General features: G+C 42.7%; 1 protein-coding gene across 5 annotated transcripts in view; it reads left to right on the forward strand.

Annotated features, from left to right (window-relative positions):
- The first annotated feature begins 6 nt into the window (after nucleotides 1–6).
- RMND5A (required for meiotic nuclear division 5 homolog A) overlaps nucleotides 7–20,439 on the forward strand; it is a 58,706-nt gene continuing 38,273 nt past the window's right edge. For all 5 annotated transcript variants that reach the window (XR_003003110.1, XM_024743809.1, XM_024743810.1 and 2 more), the window contains exons 1-2: nucleotides 7–198; nucleotides 20,225–20,367. Coding sequence is in view for 4 of the 5 variants with exons in the window: in XM_024743809.1 (XP_024599577.1) it covers nucleotides 57–198; nucleotides 20,225–20,367 (285 nt within the window). In the remaining variant the exon portion in view is untranslated. The remainder of the gene's footprint in view (nucleotides 199–20,224; nucleotides 20,368–20,439) is intronic.

Raw genomic sequence — 20,439 nt, forward strand, 5'->3', positions numbered from 1 at the left:
ACGGCTGCGGACACCCGGGCACCGGGGAGCCGAACGCCGCCGCCGCCGCCTCCGGGATGGATCAGTGCGTGACGGTGGAGCGCGAGCTGGAGAAGGTGCTGCACAAGTTCTCAGGCTACGGGCAGCTGTGCGAGCGCGGCCTGGAGGAGCTCATCGACTACACGGGCGGCCTCAAGCACGAGATCCTGCAGAGCCACGGTAGGGTGGCCCGGGTGGGCGCGCGGGGCCGGGCCCACCCGCCCGCGTCCCTCAGGCCCCGGAGGGCTAGGAGGGTGCCCGGTCCCGCCTTTCCCGGGGCGCGGAGACCCACCAGGCCCCTGTGACTTTTTCTCCTTCTCTCGCCCGATTTGTCTCGAACCTGCCCGGTCCTCGTTGTTAATTACGAGTCAGCGCGAACCCACCCGGAAACCCATTCCGGAGCCACGGGCTCCAGCCCGGGTTAAACGGGGATGGGGGCCGGTCCTTCGCACCTGCAAACTGCTACACTCCCGGGGTGGGCGCTCCTCGTCAATTGCCTTGGGCCCAAGGATCTGGGCCATGAGAGGGTCAGTGCAGCGAGCCCCCTCCTCCCCTGCTCCGAACACTTAGCCCGGGGACTTTCCTCGCCATTCTTCTCTTTTTTTTCCTTCTTTTTCTTAAATTAGAAACTCGAGTGTTATTCTTAGCTGTGGATTAACGGAACAGCCGCTCCTGCAAGTCCATAATTTGACTCTGTGTAGAAGTAGCTTTTCTTCAACTCCGCAGCGGCACCGACACGATTCCTAGGAAACTGGCTAAATCAAACTGTTCAGCTCTCCTAACGTAGCCTGCGAAGAGACAGAGGCAACTCTCCGGAAACACATTGTAACATAAGTTGTTAGTTAGTTGCGTTACCTGGTCAAGTTTTTACTTGATTTCCTTTCAGAAAACAGATTTTGTCTAGAAGGTGTTTCCCCTATATTATTATTGCCCTGGGCCCTGGGGGCAGATACGTTGCCAGAGTTAACTTGTGGAAGCTGGTTGGGAAGGGTTTTGGGTTTTGGTTTTGTTAAAGGTCTGGTATCCTTAGATTAAAATATCCATAGTGTTGATTCCTTCTGAGCAAGAAATAAAGGACTTTATTTAATGGATTTATTGAAGAGGTTGGGAGGTCTTCTCAACTCAGAGGCTGAACAGAAGTTTCTGACAAGGGAGGTTGGTAGCTGGGGTGATGTCGATACTGTGGTAGGTGCGATTGAGGACAGTGGCAATAGCCGAGCTTCTCTCCACCTCTCCTTCCTTCTTGTACACTTTCCTTTCCCAGACTGCTTTCAGTTGAGAGTTAGTGCTCATCCATGATGAGGGAGTCTTAACAGCAACATCTCATCGTGGACACCGGCAGTCACGTTTGAACTCCGGGGAAGAAGCAAACCAGAGACCATAGTGGGGGTAGGACTTGGGATATGAATATGGAAAAATGAGCAGACCTAGACGGCTGCCTGTGATGGGGAAGGAGAGGTGGAGTGGGGTGGGACTCCTGGCAAGGCTCTGGTGAACTTGGTTTTGGACAAAGTTGGCCTTGAAAGGCCAATGAAGGTAGCCAAGGGCATAATGTCTACTGGTGGCTGAAGATGTATAGATGGAGTTTAGGAGGAAAGTAAGGTTTAAGATGGTTTCCTGGTGTCATTCCTACAGAGGAGAGTGAAGGAGATTACTTAGGCTGCAGGGAAAAAAGACTCTAGGATCTAACCACAGGCTTGAACTCCTGTTGAAGAGCGGAGGGCCAGGAGGTTCCCCCAGAAACAGAAAGGACAGGCTTAGAAAAAGAGAGGTTGGTCAACTGGTATTTACTATTGGGAGTCAGTGACCCTCTTTGCTTGCAGTTTCATAGAATTGTTAAAATAAACTAGGTGGCTGGGAGTTAAGAAAAATAATGCAGATTGAGGGGTGAGGGGCTGCTTAAGTAATGGGGCTGAAGGTGTGCCCCCTCTGCCTTCAACTGCAGAGGAGATCTTTGTTTTGTTAAAGACAGAAAGGGAAGGAGTGGGTGCAGGGTGCAGACTTGGAGCGGTGGAAGGAACATTTCATTTTTGGGGACCAGGTCAGAGATTGAGGGCTTGGATAGGCAGAGCTTGAGAGGCAGAAGATGGAAAGTAAAATCCCTTTCTTCCATGAGAAGACAGAGGGCATATTAATTGAAGGGAAATGTGATTGTGAGCCTCATTTTAGGGGATTTGGGGCCCATCCCAGATGGATAAAATAATTTTGAGAACTTACTGAAGCAGGAATGTGTTTTAGACCTCTTTGCTTGGGATCTTTTCAAGGAACTTATGGTCAACGGGGTATTAGCCACAGAGTTTGCTGTGCTATTCATAGAGTCTGATGTGGTGAATTGTGTGTGTTCCCTCTTCAGCCTCCTATTTTTTAACCTTCTTGTCTACCAAGTTGCAGTCTTAAATTAATAATCTCTTTGATTTTTAAAAAATTCTTTAGTAATAGGATTAAGTGACTAAAGGCAGCTATAAAACATGAAAGAAAAATAAGTACCACAAGTGCCAGGTCTAGTTTTCAAAATAAAGTCTACTTTCTTATGGTGTTCTTACATATAAAAACAACAGACATCATGCTTTGCTATCTGGGTTATGGTATTTTTCAAAGCAGATAATTTCTAAAGTTCTCTGCAGGGTATTACATTGAATCTTAGATATACCCTTCTCAAAGTTATATCGACTGAAATCTGAATTTGGAACTCCATTTTCAAGTTTAAAGGGAAGTTTACAAGGCTCTGAATGTACCTGTCTGGGCAAGTGATCTGGTGGCCTCTGGTGACCTGAGGGAGGGGCTCCAATTGGGACCCTCCATTAGGGCTTTGGATCTCATTCTCTGGGCTCATTTGTGGTGATATTCTTGTAAGAATGTGGTATGAATAAAGTAGAATCTTGGACTTCATAGATCCCCTAGTTTGCATCATACTGTTGGTGAGTGACTGCCTGATTTAGAAGTGTCCATTAGCGAGGGTCAGGGGATCAGGTCAGTTTTGGAGGCTGAATTACACTTTCTTATGTTTAAATTTCTTTTTCCTAAAGTTGTGAGCGGACAGCTATACCAAGTGAGGACAGTTAGGATGGTTTGTGGTAGAAACTGATCAAACATCAGTGGAGTTTAATTTGTAAGCCCATTGACAACCCAGGTCCACTCTCACCACTCTGATTCCAGATCGAAAACACTGCCCAAAGGGTGCTTGCCTGGCCTGCCCTAAGATCTCTCATTTGCTCTAAACTGCCCCATGTGGCATTTCCTCAACTCTGAGGGAAGAGGAGAGCACTGTTGTCATTTAGTTGTATCAGCTCTTCAATGAGAGTTTCCCTGTGAGTGTGAAGTTCGGTCTAATTTAAGGATCAGTATAGCTGATGCCGTTGATGCTGTTCGGCGATTGTTCACAGAGTGCCCTTGATCTCATTTGGATGATGTGCTGGTTCTTCTCAAACTTCCCTCACAAATGTGCACTCTTATTTTTCAAATGGATTCACAATTTCACTTAAGTAGATCTATCCTCAGTTTAGGCAGTGATATTTGTGAAATCATAGATTTGGTGTGTTAGGTATAATCAACTATGTGTTAAAAATAAATTTGTAACTATTAAAATATTATTTCACATACAACTAAAGTCACCATTCACATCAGTGGTATTGGAACCACACTTTGGACAGCCCTTGATGAACAGATAAATGGTATAGATACATTTTGGTGATTTGACTTGTGATTATTTATTATCTTTTTTTGGCAAGTATATTTATATTTTGTTTCTCATTGTACTTCTGTGGTGAAAGGGAGAACATAAAAGAACTATATGTCATGTATTGCTGATACTCTAAATTCATATTTCGTGATAGAAAATTAGGCTGAAACAATTGGGTGACGGCTTTATGACATGTATGTGGTATACCTGAAAAAATTATAATCTTTGTAACTGTAAAGGATGTACAGTATTTTAAAAAATTATTATTTTTAGGCTGTTATTAAAGGGAGTTCTAATATAGTTTCTGAAAGTGATTCTCAAGGAATTTTCTAAATTTAAAATTGTATTTATTTTGAGTAGATAATACATGTAAATTGTATAAATTCAAATGATAAAAAAGGATACCCAGTAAAAAAATCTCCATCTCAGTCTTTCTTATTCTTGGACCACTTCACAGCCAGAGATGCTAGTTTCCAGAAAAAATTTTAAGAGGATTCAGGGAAATGATAATTTATCACTGTTTATTTTTTCTTTGAGGCATTGGACCTGTGGTTCTACTTACTGTGATTTAGGCTTAGTATTATCTCAATTTGCAAGTTTGTAAAGACAATTTCATTTGTGGGTGTGATCAATACATATTATCATCTAAAACTCCTTTGTGTGTGTGTGTGTGTGTGTGTGTGTGTGTGTGTGTGTGTGTGTGTGTGGTCTGACGCTTAGTAATAAAACTGTTTTAGGGCTTCCCTGGTGGCGCCGTGGTTGAGAGTCCACCTGCCGATGCAGGGGACACGGGTTCGTGCCCCGGTCCGGGAAGATCCCACATGCCGCAGAGCGGCTGGGCCCGTGAGCCATGGCCACTGAGCCTGCGCGTCCGGAGCCTGTGCTCCTCAACGGGAGAGGCCACAACAGTGAGAGGCCCGCGTACCACACACACAAAAAAATCTTTTAAAGTATGATCCTCTATCTTTATTTATCTCTTTGGTGAATCAAAGAGAATTTAGTTACTACCTGCAGAATTGCTTCCTTTTTTTTTTTTAAATTTGAGGGTGACAAATGAGAAGTAGGCAATTCAACATGAAAGAAAAAACAAAATAGATGATCATGTTTTAAACTAATTTTTGTGGTATTGTGTCATGTGTGTGTGTGTGTGTGTGTGTGTGTGTGTGTGTGTGTGTGTGTGTGTGGTCTGACGCTTAGTAATAAAACTGTTTTAGGGCTTCCCTGGTGGCGCCGTGGTTGAGAGTCCACCTGCCGATGCAGGGGACACGGGTTCGTGCCCCGGTCCGGGAAGATCCCACATGCCGCAGAGCGGCTGGGCCCGTGAGCCATGGCCACTGAGCCTGCGCGTCCGGAGCCTGTGCTCCTCAACGGGAGAGGCCACAACAGTGAGAGGCCCGCGTACCACACACACAAAAAAATCTTTTAAAGTATGATCCTCTATCTTTATTTATCTCTTTGGTGAATCAAAGAGAATTTAGTTACTACCTGCAGAATTGCTTCCTTTTTTTTTTTTAAATTTGAGGGTGACAAATGAGAAGTAGGCAATTCAACATGAAAGAAAAAACAAAATAGATGATCATGTTTTAAACTAATTTTTGTGGTATTGTGTCAGTAGACAAAAACCAGAGGTCCATGGTCGCATGTTAGGCATAACTTTGCATTCTAGAATTTGGGTTGTATATACTACATACATATTGAAAAGTATGTTTATTTATATATGTAAATTCTCTGCTTTTCAGAGCCTACCAGTGTTGAGTGTACTGTGTTGAATGAATTGTGAAAGGATCAGGGTTTGCTGGACTGGTGCTTTGTCTTTTTATTCACCTTTATTCTTTGGTGTACTTCAAGTAGACTATGTAGCTTGGTCTTCCATTTGTTAATCAAACTTTTTGCTAGACAAGACACTCCTGAGAGAATAATGCCTTTAAAGTTCTGAATTGAATAAAATTTGACATCTACGTTGAACATCTAGTCTGGAAGGTAGCAGATAAGTAGGTCAGAAAAGTTTGCGTGCATTAAGAATAGCCATTGTTCAAATACTCAAGGAAGAGAATAGACCAGTCACCAAGCTACTTGGGCCTATTTTATATATGGTGAGAATAATAATAATAGGTTAGTGTTGGTGTTTTCAGTTGGGTTTAGAAGCAGATTTAACTGTCACCCATTCCTTTTCAGGCTCATTTAGGAGATATTCCTTTGTCCTTTGGCACCATGCTCATTCAGATTAGTATATTACTCAGGATCCTTTTGGTTGCAAGTGGCCGAATAGTTTTAATTAAGATGGAATTTGTTGACTCATAACTAAAAAGGCTGAGGTTAGGTCAGCGGCTCCAGGGGCACAGAGGGTGTTGTGAGGACTGATTTTGGTCTCTTCCTCTCTCAGCTGTGCTTTCCATGGTTGGCTTCATTCTCAGCAGAGCTTTTTCCACATGGAAGTAAAGATGGCCAGTGGACTCATGTCATCCTTGTACTGCTTGTGATCCCAGATACAGGAATATGCCTGTTTTCTGTATTTCCAACAAAATTACCAGGGAATATCTTTATTGTCTTGGTTCAGGTCATAAGCTTTTCCTGAATCAGTAACTGGGCCTGGTGGGTGGAGTCCATTAGCCACCTTGGGCTGTGCTTAGCAAATGTCAGATGTATGGCCATGTGATCCACTGTTGCTCAGAGGAGAGAGTTCTAGAAAGGAAGACTTGCACACCCAGACAGAAGTGATAGACGTCTGTGATAGTTGAGCGGCTACAAGTTATATTTGATAACAGTGTTCTTTGAGATGGTTTCTTTATTTCTCGGCTTTTGCCTTGGCTTCTAACTATAATGTTCGTATAATTCAAATACTGAGTTGCTGGTATGACTTAATCTGTAGACTAGAGAATACAACTCAATTCATGTTACCTTTGGGAACTTATTTGAAATTGCTTTAATGATTGGTATAATTTTCCTAGGGTTGTCTTATCTCTTAAGTAGTTTCTAACTCTGGTTAATAACATCGGTGAGGGAGAAACTTGCCAACACTTCTGTGATACTGTCATACTAGAGTTAGTAGAGAAATTTCCATTGTTTTCCTGTCTTAATCTTAGTAGTTTGAATAGTGAGAGTGGTGTTTTAGGCAAACTACTATTCACTTGGGATATTAAAACTGTCTTGTTTTTATTTTGGGCCCGGCTTCTTGATCTGTAAAATCTTTGAAAATGACCCCAAAATGCAGTTGAGAGGAGAACTGTTGGGGGGGGGGCCCTGGCCCTGAGTTGTGTACATGTAACTCCCAGAAGTTGATAGACACCAGGGAGGTGATGCTCTCAACAGGGCATTTCGTCTGGCCTTCCTCTTAGATTACGTGCCGTCTAACGCCTCAAAGAACAGAGACTAGAATCTCTGGCAGAACTTGAGGCTTTTAGAAATAAACTTTCATCTTATTTGGGAACATTGTTCAGGGAGTCCATAAGGCTTATGTTGCCAAGTCTTTCTGCACTTAAGAGGCCTGGGCACAGTGTGTTACCTTTGATGAGTTTGTTGTATCTGTGGAATCCATATAGATTTAATATCTTAGTATTGGTGTATGAAGACATTTGGGAGGAGATAAAGAGAGACTTCTTTAAAAAGAAACATTGTATACATGGCCTCAGTCCTCCAGGACGGTGGAGGCTAGTTCAGGAGGTAAGAGGATGAGTCTGTGCTTGTGGAGAAGAACATAAAGCTTTGTCTGTCCTTGAGCTCAGGAGATCTGGATTTTGAGTCCTTGTTCTACCACTTCACTGGCTCTACAATCTCGCATAGCCTCTTTCCTCTTCAGTAGACTGGTAAGTTATATTACGGAGTTATGGGAATTAAATAGATGATATGAACTGGCTTTGAAATCTGTAAAACAAGGTTTACTCGTTCTTTTGTTGTTGCTTGTTTGTTTTGCGGTACGCGGGCCTCTCACTGTCCTGGCCTCTCCCGTTGCGGAGCACAGGCTCCGGACGCGCAGGCTCAGCGGCCATGGCTCACGGGCCCAGCCGCTCCGCGGCACATGGGATCTTCCCGAACCAGGGCACGAACCCGTGTCCCCTGCATCGGCAGGCGGACTCTCAACCACTGCGCCACCAGAGAAGCCCCTACTTGTTATTTTTAAGGTCTGTAACTTTAAGCAGTGTTTTAATTGAGACACTCTGACTATTTAGATATCTTTATTACTGGTGTTTGTTAACTACCATTCCATATCCAGTGGTCTGCTTAACACTGTAAGGCAGAGGTCCCCAACCCCTGGGCCAGGATGTAGCTGGTTAGGAACTGGGCTGCACAGCAGGAGGTAAGTGGCGGGCCAGCGATCGAAGCTTCATCTGTATTTACAGCCGCTCCCCATCACTGACATCACTGCCTCAGCTCCACGTCCAATCATCAGACATTAGATTCTCACAGCAGCTCAAACCCTACTGTGAACTGCGCATGCGAGGGATCTAGGCTGCGCGCTCCTTATGAGAATCTGATGCCTGGTGATCTGAGGTGGGGCTGAGGCGGTGATGCTAGCGCTGGGGAGCGGCTGCAGATACAGGTTATCATTAGCAGAGAGGTCTGACTGCAGAGAGACCACAATAAATCAACTTCTTGCAGACTCACATCAAAACCCTATCAGTGAGTGGCAAGTGACAATTAAGGTGCATCTTATGGAGTAGACTGGACGTAAGCAACACACTTGGGGTGTCACTGTCTGCATCACCCCCAGATGGGACCATCTCGTTGCAGGAAAACAAGCTCACGGGTCCCACTGATTCTGCATTGTGGTGAGTCGTATAATTATTTCATTATATATTACAAAGTAATAATAACAGAAATAAAGTACATGATAAATGTAATGCGCTTGAATCATCCCGAAACCAACCCCACCCCCCGGTCCGTGCAAAAATTGTCTTCCACGGAACTGGTCCCTGGTGCCAAAAAGGTTAGGGACTGCTGCTATAAGGAATATTCAAAAGCTATACAAAGCAGGGTCTTCAAGGAGCTGTATTTGGATAATGAGGCCAGACTTTTACATTTGAGAGGGGAAAAAACCATGGCCATAGCACAGTACACTATAATAGATAAGTGTTTCTGCTTGGTATAAATACTAGCAATTCAGAGAAATGGGAAGAGAGGACCCCTTAGAAGGAGCTGCTTGGAGGTGGGCTCTTTCAGTTGAACTGGAGAGCACTTGATCAGTAGTTATTAATCACCAGGTATATGTGGAACTAGGCTAGATCTTGTGGAAGTTACAGAGGACAAGCAATCGTCCTCATCATGCTGTAAGAACTTCCTGAGTAGCTGGGGAGATGAGCCCAGTATGTTTTTACAATGCAAGGCCACGTGTAGAGGATAGGTCAAATGCTGATTGAATGGTACCAACAATAGGGTAGGGTTTGAGACAGGGACAGACTCTTCTAACCTGTTGGAAGTTTCAGTAACAGACTGAATGTGGAGAGTGGGAATATAGGGCGGGGTGCCAGGAGAGGAGGTTGGCGAGAACAAAGGTGTGGAGGAGTGAGAGTACAAGAGGCGTCCTGGGAACAGTGAAGGACCAGCGTGGGGAGATAAGAGTAAAAAGAATGAAAATTAAATTGGAATCAGGTTTTATAGGGTCATGGCTATCAGGGAAGGCGGTAGACTGGGACGATACTGAATGACTTGGCGCAGGGGAGGGAGGTGCATTTTGAACAGGGAAGGGACAGGGACATGATCTGAGACCAGTTAGCATTTAAGTTGATCGGAGTTGGAAGTGAGGTTTGACTAGAGGCAAGAAGTCTAGTTAAGGTTTATTGTCGACCTCGATCTGATGAAATAGGCACCTGTTTTGGGGTAGTGGTGGTAGAGATGGAGACCCATGCGTGGGCTCTCCTGAGGGAAGGAGTTACCAGGACTTGGTGCAGAGTAGGAGAGAAGGGCTGGAAAAAATCAAAGGTTAATCTAAGGTCTGAGCATGAATGACAGGTAGACAATTATAGAACCAGGAGGAAAATGGGAAGTTTAGGAGAGGGGAACGTAGAAATTTGGGTTTGATTTTTAAATGTGAAACCCACATTCAAATGCTAAAAGAAGCCCTATCTGGTTCACCTATTCATTTCAGAGATAAATAGGTGTCTAGAGATTAATTCTCTATATTTCTAATTTGAACGGAGCGAACAGGCTCTCTAAAAATATCTCGCAGACATTGAAAAACTTGTGCCTGCATCTTCCTCCTCTTCTCTGGGTAGTTCTTGCCTCACAGGCTACTGTAGAGCGTCACCTTTCAAACTTGTGCCCGTCATGTTGGACTTGCTCTCTGCTCCAGGAGCGCTGTTAGTCTGTACCACGTCACTTAGCTCTCAAAGATAAATGTTTGTGTTTCTGTTTTCTCTCGTGGTTGGTTTTGCAGCCCACTAGGCTGTGATTTGGTGCAGTGGATCAGAACACCTATCTGTGAATCTACCTTTCTGTTCAGAAAGGTCAGAGGTTGACCAACAAATACTATACTTTACTTTGTACATTTGCCAGTACATTTGTACATTACATGTACCAAAAAGTTTGTTTTGTTTTCAGGATGTACTGCCTCTAGAAAAAAAAAAATGAGTGTTTTCTCTTTGTGCCTTTTCCTTTTCCTCTGAGTAAATCTCTGATGAGCAGCTGCTGTGTTCTACGTGCTGAGGTAGCTCATAAGAAGCTCAGAACGTCAGTAGGCCACAGTTTGGTTTGCTATCACAGTATGAAGTAGCCCTTTTATTATTTTTTTTAATACCAGCCTTACCTTTTAGAGTTTCAAGTTTTTCTGTTTTAATATCTTGCAAGCACATCCATGTTCACCTTGTCAACAACTTCTTTAGAATCAGTCTTGGACTCTTATCCTTTATCTCCTTTTATTCCCATCCTAAATTTCTTTTTTTCTTTTTAAGCTTTTTTGTTTTTAGTCATGCTTACTGAGATAATATTTCATTTTATTTTAATTTGGTTTGGCTCGGTTTGGGCTTTTGGGATCTTAGTTCCCTGACCAGGGATTGAACCCGGGCCCCAGCAGTGAAAGTGCCGAGTCCTAACCACTGGACCGCCAGGGAATTCCTTCCTATCCTAAATTGCTTAATCTGTATAGGACACTTAATCCGTACCCTCAACGCTGCTGACAACATTCAGCACTCAAATGTTCATTGACTCTTAATGTTGTGATTTCTCCCTCCCCTTTTTTAAAAAAAATAAATTTATTTGTTTTTGGCTGTGTTGGATCTTCGTTGCTGCGCGCAGGCTTTCTCTAGTTGCGGCGAGCAGGGGCTACTCTTCGTTGTAGTGCACGTGCTTCTCATTGTGGTGGCTTCTCTTGTTGTGGAGCATGGGCCCTAGGTGTGCGGGCTTCAGTAGTTGTGGAATGCGGGCTCAGTAGTTGTGGCTCACGGGCTAGAGCACAGGTTCAGTAGTTGTGGCGCACGGGCTTAATTGCTCCGCGGCATGTGGGATCTTCCCGGACCAGGGCTCGAACTTGTGTCCCCTGCATTGGCAGGCGGATTCTTAACCACTGCGCCGGCAGGGAAGCCCCTCTTTAATTATTTTTTAAAGGAACTAATCTAGAATGAATTCTGGAGTATAGTTCTGTGAGGTCTGAGTTTTCATTTAGGTACAGTTAGGATTATGTTTAGTAAATGGATTTCTTTCTGTTTATCTGTATTAAAACTTGTGTGCCATTTTGCTTTCCCCTTAATTCCAAATTTAAAATCTCTGTCCATTTTATGAAAGTGGAGTTAACTTTTAATAACTCAGAAGAGCTCAAGTGCCATATATGTTTTATTTATAAACGTGGATATTTAAATTTTTTCCTGCCTCCACAATATTCATAAAAATGTTAAGTAGAGTCTTAGTGATTTCTGGGGAGTCTTATTTATTTCTCCCAAAATGTCCTAATCCTAGGTGGTGAGGTTCTCAGCTTTTTGGGAAATGTTAACAGCCGTCATCATAGCAATACCTTTCTATCTTGTGCCTCACCGTCTTTTATAGAGTGGTCTCCGTTACCATGAGTCTCATCTCTCACGCGTTTGACTCTTAGGCAGCATGTACTTTGTGGTGTAGTTGATACCTCTAAACTGCCTTTTATGGACCAAATTAGAACTTTTCATTATCTACTGATGAGCAGACATATCAACTGATGGCATTTGTAGAGCTACCTACCAACCAGCTGTTCAGTTTTTAACAACACCTTCTTAACTGTGTGGGTGTAATTTTTTGTGGTTTTTTTCCTCTGGGCTCCCATAAAAATAAGTGGTAAACAAAATTGAAAATGCAAACGCTGAGTAGGGATGCAAACTTAGTTTTCAGTCTTAATGATAACATTGTCTTGCTTGTATTAGGTGGCCCAAAATGATGAGTAAATCATGTCACAAAGTTGTTCACATGGCTGTTTTAAGCCATGTGATTAGTAATGAAGGAAAATAATGGAACAAATATATGAGCAAAATGATCAAACTGTATTAAAAGTTATTTGTAAAACCAAGTTAAATTAGGAATTTTATAATTTTTTGCTTTGTGGGAACCAAATACCCTTTTTTTTTTTTTTTCTGTACGCGGGCCTCTCACTGTTGTGGCCTCTCCCGTTGCGGAGCACAGGCTCCGGACGCACAGGCTCAGTGGCCATGGCTCACGGGCCCAGCCGCTCCGCGGCCTGTGGGATCTTCCCGGACCGGGGCACGAACCCGTGTCCCCAGCATCGGCAGGCGGACTCTCAACCACTGCGCCACCAGGGAAGCCCCTGGGTACACTTTTATAGGAACACATTATGTACTAAAGTTGAGAAGTATTTCATTTCTTTGGCAAGCTTTGGGATAATTTTCTTTTACAAATAAGGAAACTGTGGCTCAAAACACAAGCCTGTGAGTTCTTATTCCAAGTCTTCACCTACATGTTTAAGGGTACTTTTTGGGGGGTGTTGTTATTTGGAAAAGAGAAGGAACTTATAACTGGGGGGACTCTACTTTGTGAATGTGTTTTATTTGAAAATTGGTGTGTGTATTGATTGGTGTATTTATTTGGTGTTTGGAAAATTTAGGGTGCAATGCTCTTGGGAGTAGTACAACTTAAGCATCCTGGGAGAGAGCAGAGGAGCAGCGAGCAGCTAAACGTGAAAGGTTGGCAGCTGAGAGGGCGTTGGTTCACAGTGTTGGTAGTGCCAGAGTCTCCAGTGCTGGGCTTGAAATTGAGACTGTGTAATACACGATCTGTTATTTTTCTGTTCATTCAATAAATAGTTATTGAATGCCTGATATGTGCTGGTTGCCATGCTAAACGCTAGAGATTAAACACTCATATTTTCTACCTTCAGGTAATTTCGTGGGGGTGATAGACAAATAAATATTTACAATGTAGTGTGAAACCCTGATAGAGAAGTACAGGAAGCTATGCAAACAAATATTTTTCTAATTTCCAGTTTCCGTGAAACTAATGGACATAAATCCTGAAATGGCTAGGCAGTGAAGCTGAAGGCGGGCAGAGCTTGAAGTCTTAGCTGGGCTTTATAAAAACAATTTAGGAGTTAACTGAAATATGTTTAATTTAGTTTGGCAGATGTCTGATTTTGGAGGAGCCCACGCCTATTCCCATTTCTGAGAATATCGTGCTCAAGATTTGTTTATAAAAGGCACTGTTCTATTGCACTGAAAGAAAAATTATCTTTAACTTAGACCAACCATGTGTGTTGGTTCTTTGTTTGGATTTAAAGTCTCTTACTGACATGCTAGTTATTTTGCCTGTTGAATCAAGTCTAATAATAAAAGTGACCTTAAAAAAAAAAAGTACTTTTCTGGTACAGCCACTTTGGAGGACAGTTTGGTGGTTTCTTACAAAACTGAACATTACTCTTACCGTAAGGTGTGGCAATCAGGGCTCCTTGGTATTTACCCAAAGGAGTTGAAACTTAGGTCCACACAAAAACCTGCACATGGATGTTTATAGCAGCTTTATTCATAATTGCCAGAACTTGGAAACAACGAAGATAGGTCCTTCAGTAGGTGTATGGATAAGCAGAGTGTGCTTATGTCCAGACAGTGGACTAAATAAAAAGAAATGAGCCATTAAACTGTACATGTACAGGGGCAATGTATATAGGGGAAATCTCAGTGCCTCCTCTCAATTTTGTTGTAAACGTTTAGCATGGCAACCAGCACTTATCAGGCATTCAATAACTATTTACTGAATGAACGGAAAAATAATAGATCGTGTATTACACAGTCTCAATTTCAAGCCCAGCACTGGAGGCTCCGGCACTACCAACACCGTGAACCAACGCCCTCTCAGCTGCCAACCTTTCACGTTTAGCTGCTCGCTGTTCCTCTGCTCTCTCCCAGTTTTATAACTGCTCTCAAAAAATAAAGCATTAGGAAAAAAAAGTACTCGTGGTGACTAAGTGGTGAGCACTGTCTCAGAACGATTTCTTTCATGTTTGTGTATGGGTTCTGAGCACAGGGAGGTTTATCGCATTGCCAGACACAGTTGGCACGGGACTTCATCCTGGGTAAAGAGTGGCCACTCCAGTGGCAAACCTGGAATCCAGCGTTCACCTTCATACCTGGTTTAGTTATGGTAAAGATGGCTGTCACAGTAATTGCCCAGCTTTCCTCCTAGGAACTGAATCCAGTTAGATTTCTTTCACAGAATGGTTCTCCTTGAAGCATGTTTTGTTTTCAGACAAATAAATCAAAAGAACATTAGGACATTCCCTTCAGGACTTAGAAGTTCGGTCTCAGTCAGTTTGTTATTCCTGTGATTTTCAAACCTGTTTTTACCTTTGGCTGCTTTCCACTGAATCCATTTGAAAATGCATTAGTGGAATCCTTCTCTCTGAACAGGGCTTTCCCAGGGTTCTCTTTCAGATTATTCCATTATACTTTTCTTGGGCTTCCAAATAGTTTGTAGAAATTATTTTTCCTTGGGGCATACTGAAGACTCTCTCAGTGTTAATTAATTGACCTTATATTACTAGTATCTATCATTTATAAAAACTAAGTTGCTAAGATTCGAAAATATCGATGGATTTCAAGGATGGGACATAGAAGTTCAGCTGGTAAATTCCAAATGCCCTCTCTCCAGCTTGGGCTCTGCTTTTCTGTTCCTTAACCATTTGCTTACTTTGTTGTCTACTGACTGTAGAAACAAACATGTCTGGATGGATAGGAGTTATGGTTTGCATTTCTTAGGTTTTTTAAAAAATTGAGTTAAAGTTCTCATACTATAAAAATCACCCTTTTAAAGTGTGTATTTCACTAGCTCTTAGTACATTCAGAGTTGTGCAGCCATAACCATTATCTAATTCCAGAACATTTTCATCACTCCCAGAAGAAACCTCGTATCACTAACAGTCACTCTCTGTTCCACCCTTCCCCCACCCCCTGGCAACCATGAATCTCCTTGCCTATTCTGGACATTTCATAGAAGTAGATTTAAACAATTTGTGGCCTTTTGTGTCTGGCTTATTTCACTTACTGTTTTTGAGGCTCCTCCATGTGGTAGCATGTATCAGCATTCCTTTTTATAGCCGAATAGTACTCTGTCATATGGATTTGCCACATTTTGTTTATCCATTCATTATTTGGACATTTGGATTGCTTCCATTTTGGAGCTATTAAATGCTGCTATGAACATGTATAAGTTCGTGTATGGACATACGTTTTCATTTCTCTTGGGTGTATACCTAGGAGTGGAATTCTTGGGTCATGTGGTAACTTTGTTTAACTTTCTGAGGAATGTTTTCTACCGCTTTTGCACCATTTTACGTTCCATCAGGAATGGATGTGGGTCTGAGTCTCTATATTCTTGCCAACGCTTGTTGTCCATCTTTCTTGTTATAGCTATCCCAGTGGGTGTGAAGTGATTTCTCACTGTAGTTTATTTATTTATTTTTGGCTGCGTTGGGTCTTCGTTGCTGCGCACAGGCTTTCTCTAGTTGTGGCGAGCGGGGGCTACTCTTCCTTGGGGTGCCAGCTTCTCATTGCGGTGGCTTCTCTTGTTGAGGAGCATGGGTTCTAGGCACGCAGCCTTCAGTATTTGTGGCACTTGGGCTCAGTTGTGGCTCACGGGCTTAGTTGCTCCGCAGCATGTGGGATCTTCCCGGACCAGGGATCAAACCTGTGTCCCTGAATTGGCAGGTGGATTCTTAACCACTGTGCCACCAGGGAAGTCCCTCTCACTGTAGCTTTGGTTTGCATTTCCCTGTTGATTAAAGATGTTGAGCACCTTTTCCTGTGCTTATTGATTATTTGTATATCTTTTGTTGTTGTTGTTGTTTTGACTGCACTACACAGCTTGTGGGATGTTAGTTCCCTGACCAGGGATTGAACCCGGGCCACGGCAGTGAAAGCGCCGAGTTCTGATGAAGTCCAATTTAATTATTTTTTCTTTGGTTGCTTTTGCTTTTGGTGTCATATCTCAGAAACCATTGCCCAATCCAGGGTCAAGAATGTACCCACTTTCTTCCAAGACTTCGATAGTGTCACCTCTTACATTTCAGTCTTCATTCCATTTTGATTTAATTTTTCTCTATGGTATGATTCTTTTGCATATGGATAGCTCGTTATCCCAGCACCATTTGTTCAATATAACTTTCTTTTTAACTTTTTTTCCCCCTTTATTTACCATCAATCCAAATACTTATATTAATAGTGCCTGCGGATGTGCAAGGCATATAAGACTGTGGAGTATACAGTTTACAATAAGAACTTGTCTTCCCTTTGGGTCTTACATCTAGTCGAGATTGATGGTGGCATATATACATGAAATCGTTAAATAGTGTATGATTCCGTGCCAGAGGAGTGGTGGAGAGAACAGAATTCATTAGGAACTGAGAAGACTGAGTAAGTCTGTGGGCAGAGAAGTTCATAGAGAAGGTAAAGCCATTGACTTTAGATAAGGTTAGATACAGAACGACCAGAAATGGTCAGAGCAGAGCTTACTGAAGCAAAGAGATTCTTTTGGCCCCAAGTATGTATGGGACACCTTTTAGACAGATTTAAAAATTTTCCTGGATTACCAAGTATTGTCTTAGCCTAAACTGTGTTACTAGAAATTGGAAGCACCTGATATATACTTTGTGCGGTTGTATTTAGAAGTGAGGGTAGTTTCTATTTTGGCCACCCCACATTGGATTGGGTACCTTATGGGCACTACCTCCAGTTTACTTATCTTTCTCCTTCTCTCAGTGGTTGTCATTGAGTCAGACTTATTATATTCCCTCTTCACGGTCCCTACAGTCTTCGAGATTTCTTTTCTTAAAACTCTGGAAAAACTATTCTTGTCATGGTCACTGATTACTTCTGTATTGTAGGTCCGTGGTCAGCTCTCAGTCCGCATCTTACCTGATACGTAGCAGCACACTTGACGCAGTCGGTTACTCCTCCTCTTTGGCACATTTTCTTCGCTTGGCTTTCCGAACGCCATATTGCCTTGATTTTCCTCCCACACCAGAGTTAGTATTTCAGTAGTCTTTGTTAGTCCCCTTTTCCAGTTCTACTTTGTCTTGGTCTCATAAACTTGGAGTTCCCAGGACTCCCTCCTTTTATCACTTCTGTGTGTCTGCCCCGACTCTCTCTTGTTGATTTCACTTAGTATCATATGTATGCCAGTAACTCACAAATTTGTATCCAACCTTGACCTTGCCCTTGAGCTCCAGGTTTATATATCCAACTCACTCTTACACGTATGCACTGGGGTGACTACGCAACATCTCAGCTTTCACAAGCCCCAAACTGAACTCTTTTATGTCTCCCTCCCCCTCATAACTGCTCAGCCTTTGATCTTTTTCATCTGAATTGAAGACAGCTTTGTCTTTCTGGTTGACTTGGGGTGAAAACCTTGGAGTCATCTGTGAGTCCTTTTCTTCCCTCATACCCAGTCAAAATCCTGTTGGCTTTGCCCTCAGAATACGTCCGGAATCCAACCACTTCTCACCACCTCCACACCTAACACCCTGGGCTGAGCCACTGTTCTCATCTGGATTGCTGCCACAGCCTCCTGACTCATCGCCCTGCTTCTGTCTCGTACTCCTATCATCAGCCAGAATGACTGTATTAAAATGTTACGTCAGTTTATGTAGCTGTTCTGCTCAAAACTTTGCAATGGGCATTCCTATCACTCAAAGAAAGTGAAAGGCAAAGACTTTACGGTACCAGAAAGGCCCTACAAGATCGGGACTCCCGCCCTGGTCTCCTGGGCTTCCTCTCCTACTGATCTCCTTTGCCAGAAATCTACTTTAGCCACACTGGCCTCTTTGCTGTTTCTTGAATAATCTAGGTATATTTCTGCAATAGGGCTTTGTCCCCCTCAGTCTGGAATGCTTTCCTCTGTAGGGGAGGAAGAATAATTTTCTTTCTACCCTTGCAAGTTCTTGGCTGAGAATACTGTATTAAAAGACAGATTAACCAGTGAAAAACAGACAGTTTGTTAACACGTATACCTCATGTGTATGTGGGAGATTCTCAGGGAAAAATGCGTAACTCAAAGAGGTGGCTTAGAATTCAGGCTTAAATACCATCTTCAGCTAAAGACAAAAGAAGGGTTGGTATGGGGAGGGCAGTAATGGAGAGGTTACCAGGAAAAGCACAATAAACAAGAATAAGGTTTGTTATACAGATCTAAGTCTGAGCTGTCATCATGATAAAAAATTTCTTTAGAGGTTTAGAGCCATTCTTCTCTGCCTGGTACAGAGAGGGAGCTACCCTTACAAATGGAGATTTATTTTATAAATTTAAGTTTCCTTTACCAAAGGGTAACTTCTACTCTGTTTTCAGAGCTTCTGTGTCTGCTGTTTCTCAGAATAATCAGCTCAAAATCATCCTTACGCCAAAGAAGCGATTTTGGGGTGGTGTATTCTGCTACCCTTCACCCTCCGAGGTCTCCACATGGCTAATTCCCTCGCTTCTTTCAAGTCTTTGCCCAGATGTCACTTTCTCAGTGAGGCCTACGACGTCCACCTGTTTGAGATTACAGTTGCTCAAGCCACATACACTCCTCATTTGTTTCACTCTGCTTCCCCCCACCCCTGCCAGTGGCACGTATCCTCTTTGGTCGTACTGTATAATTGACTGACTTTGTGTTTATCGTCCTCACCAGAAGGTAGGTTTTAGGGCAGAGATTTTTGCCTGGACACTTCTGTACCTGTCACATAATCGAGTGCCCAATAAATAGCTGTTGAACGAATAAACATCCTAAGGCTACTGTACGTTCAGGCTTTTTTTTTTTTTAATTTGGCTGCGCTGGGTCTTAGCGCAGCCAAATTCCTGATGTAAATTAAAGTTTAAGAACCACCAGTATGAGCAGGCTTTCAGGAGCCAGGTCTGTTGCTTACAGGTATGGATGTGTAGATCTATGAGGTAATTGACAAGTATAACTGAGTTTGTTCTCTCTTGGTTCTTCTCTTTCTCTTCCTCCTCCCTATTTCCTGAGCAAGTAACACAGGGAAAGAGGATATAAAGTGTAGTAACTTCCAGTTGATTAATTGTGTGTGTCAGGGTCCCCAAGACTACCTTTAGGTTCTAGCAATTACCAGGAGGATGCACTGGACTCAGCAGGTAGCCACACTTGTACTTATGGCTAACATTTATTACAGCAAAAAGATACAAGGCCAAAATCAGCCAAGGGAAAAGTCACATGAGACATAGTCCAGAGGAAACCAGAAGAAAGCTTCCAAGAGCCCTCTCCCAGTGGAGTCACACAGGGCACGCTTAATTCCTCTAACATCAAATCCTAACGAGTGTGAAGTGTTACCTACCAGGGAAGCTCCTTTAGAGACACAGTATTCAGGTGTTTACTGGGTACTAGTCATACAGACCCCCCTCTGTCTAGCAGATACCGAAAGTCCAGGGATGCCAAGAAGAAAAGTATCTCGGCACGAACCACATTATACAAACAGTTTAGGCACAGTGAGCCATTCTTAACCAGTTAGGATGGTAGGAACCCTCCGGTTGTGGGCCTGCTTGCAAGGTTGACCCTTGGCTGGCATCTGGGAACTTGGATTTCAGGAGGGTTCCTACCCCCTAACTCGCTAAGAGTGGCTCACTATTGCTTACAGGTGGGGGTATGTTAACTCTTTTCTGCCCTGTTTCTCTTTTTCACTGTTTTCATCATGGTATCCAAAGAAGTTTGTTTTTTCTTCTTTATGTAGAACATAAAGCATTTAGATTTATCTCTCTTTAGGAAATTTAGTAATAATCAAAATGTGAGAATGACTTGGACAGTTTAAGTGGATTGAATAAGTGAGTTTATTCATGTAGGCATATTTTCTGAAAAATGCCTTCACAGTATTATTGTCTCCTGATTTTAGTAATTACAAAAGTGATTTATTTCATGGTAAAATTTTAAAATTTATTCCAAGCAATAAAAAAATTAAGATAGCTTTCTTAGAATTCACTTGAAAAATATTATCTATGAACGTGACCATCTGTTCAAAGCAGACACTGATTTTTCTTCACTCTACTTCCATCTTTCATGTTCCAAAGGGCCAATTTGTAACTTGCCATCTTTGGATTTGCTTTTGTGAATAACCAGTCTTCTTCCTTTCTTTCTTTTTTATAGGTCAAGATGCTGAATTATCAGGGACGCTTTCACTTGTTTTGACACAGTGCTGTAAGAGAATAAAGGATACTGTTCAAAAATTGGCCTCAGACCACAAAGACATCCACAGCAGTGTTTCTCGGGTTGGAAAAGCCATTGATAAGGTATGGTGTTGAAGGGACTGTCTGGCGTGCTTTAGCATCATCCTTCATCTCCTGTCACTGCTTCAATAACAT

Source organism: Neophocaena asiaeorientalis, unplaced genomic scaffold (assembly GCF_003031525.2).
Source record: "Neophocaena asiaeorientalis asiaeorientalis breed wild unplaced genomic scaffold, Neophocaena_asiaeorientalis_V1.1 scaffold114, whole genome shotgun sequence".
In the NCBI taxonomy this organism is placed as follows: Eukaryota; Metazoa; Chordata; class Mammalia; order Artiodactyla; family Phocoenidae; genus Neophocaena; species Neophocaena asiaeorientalis.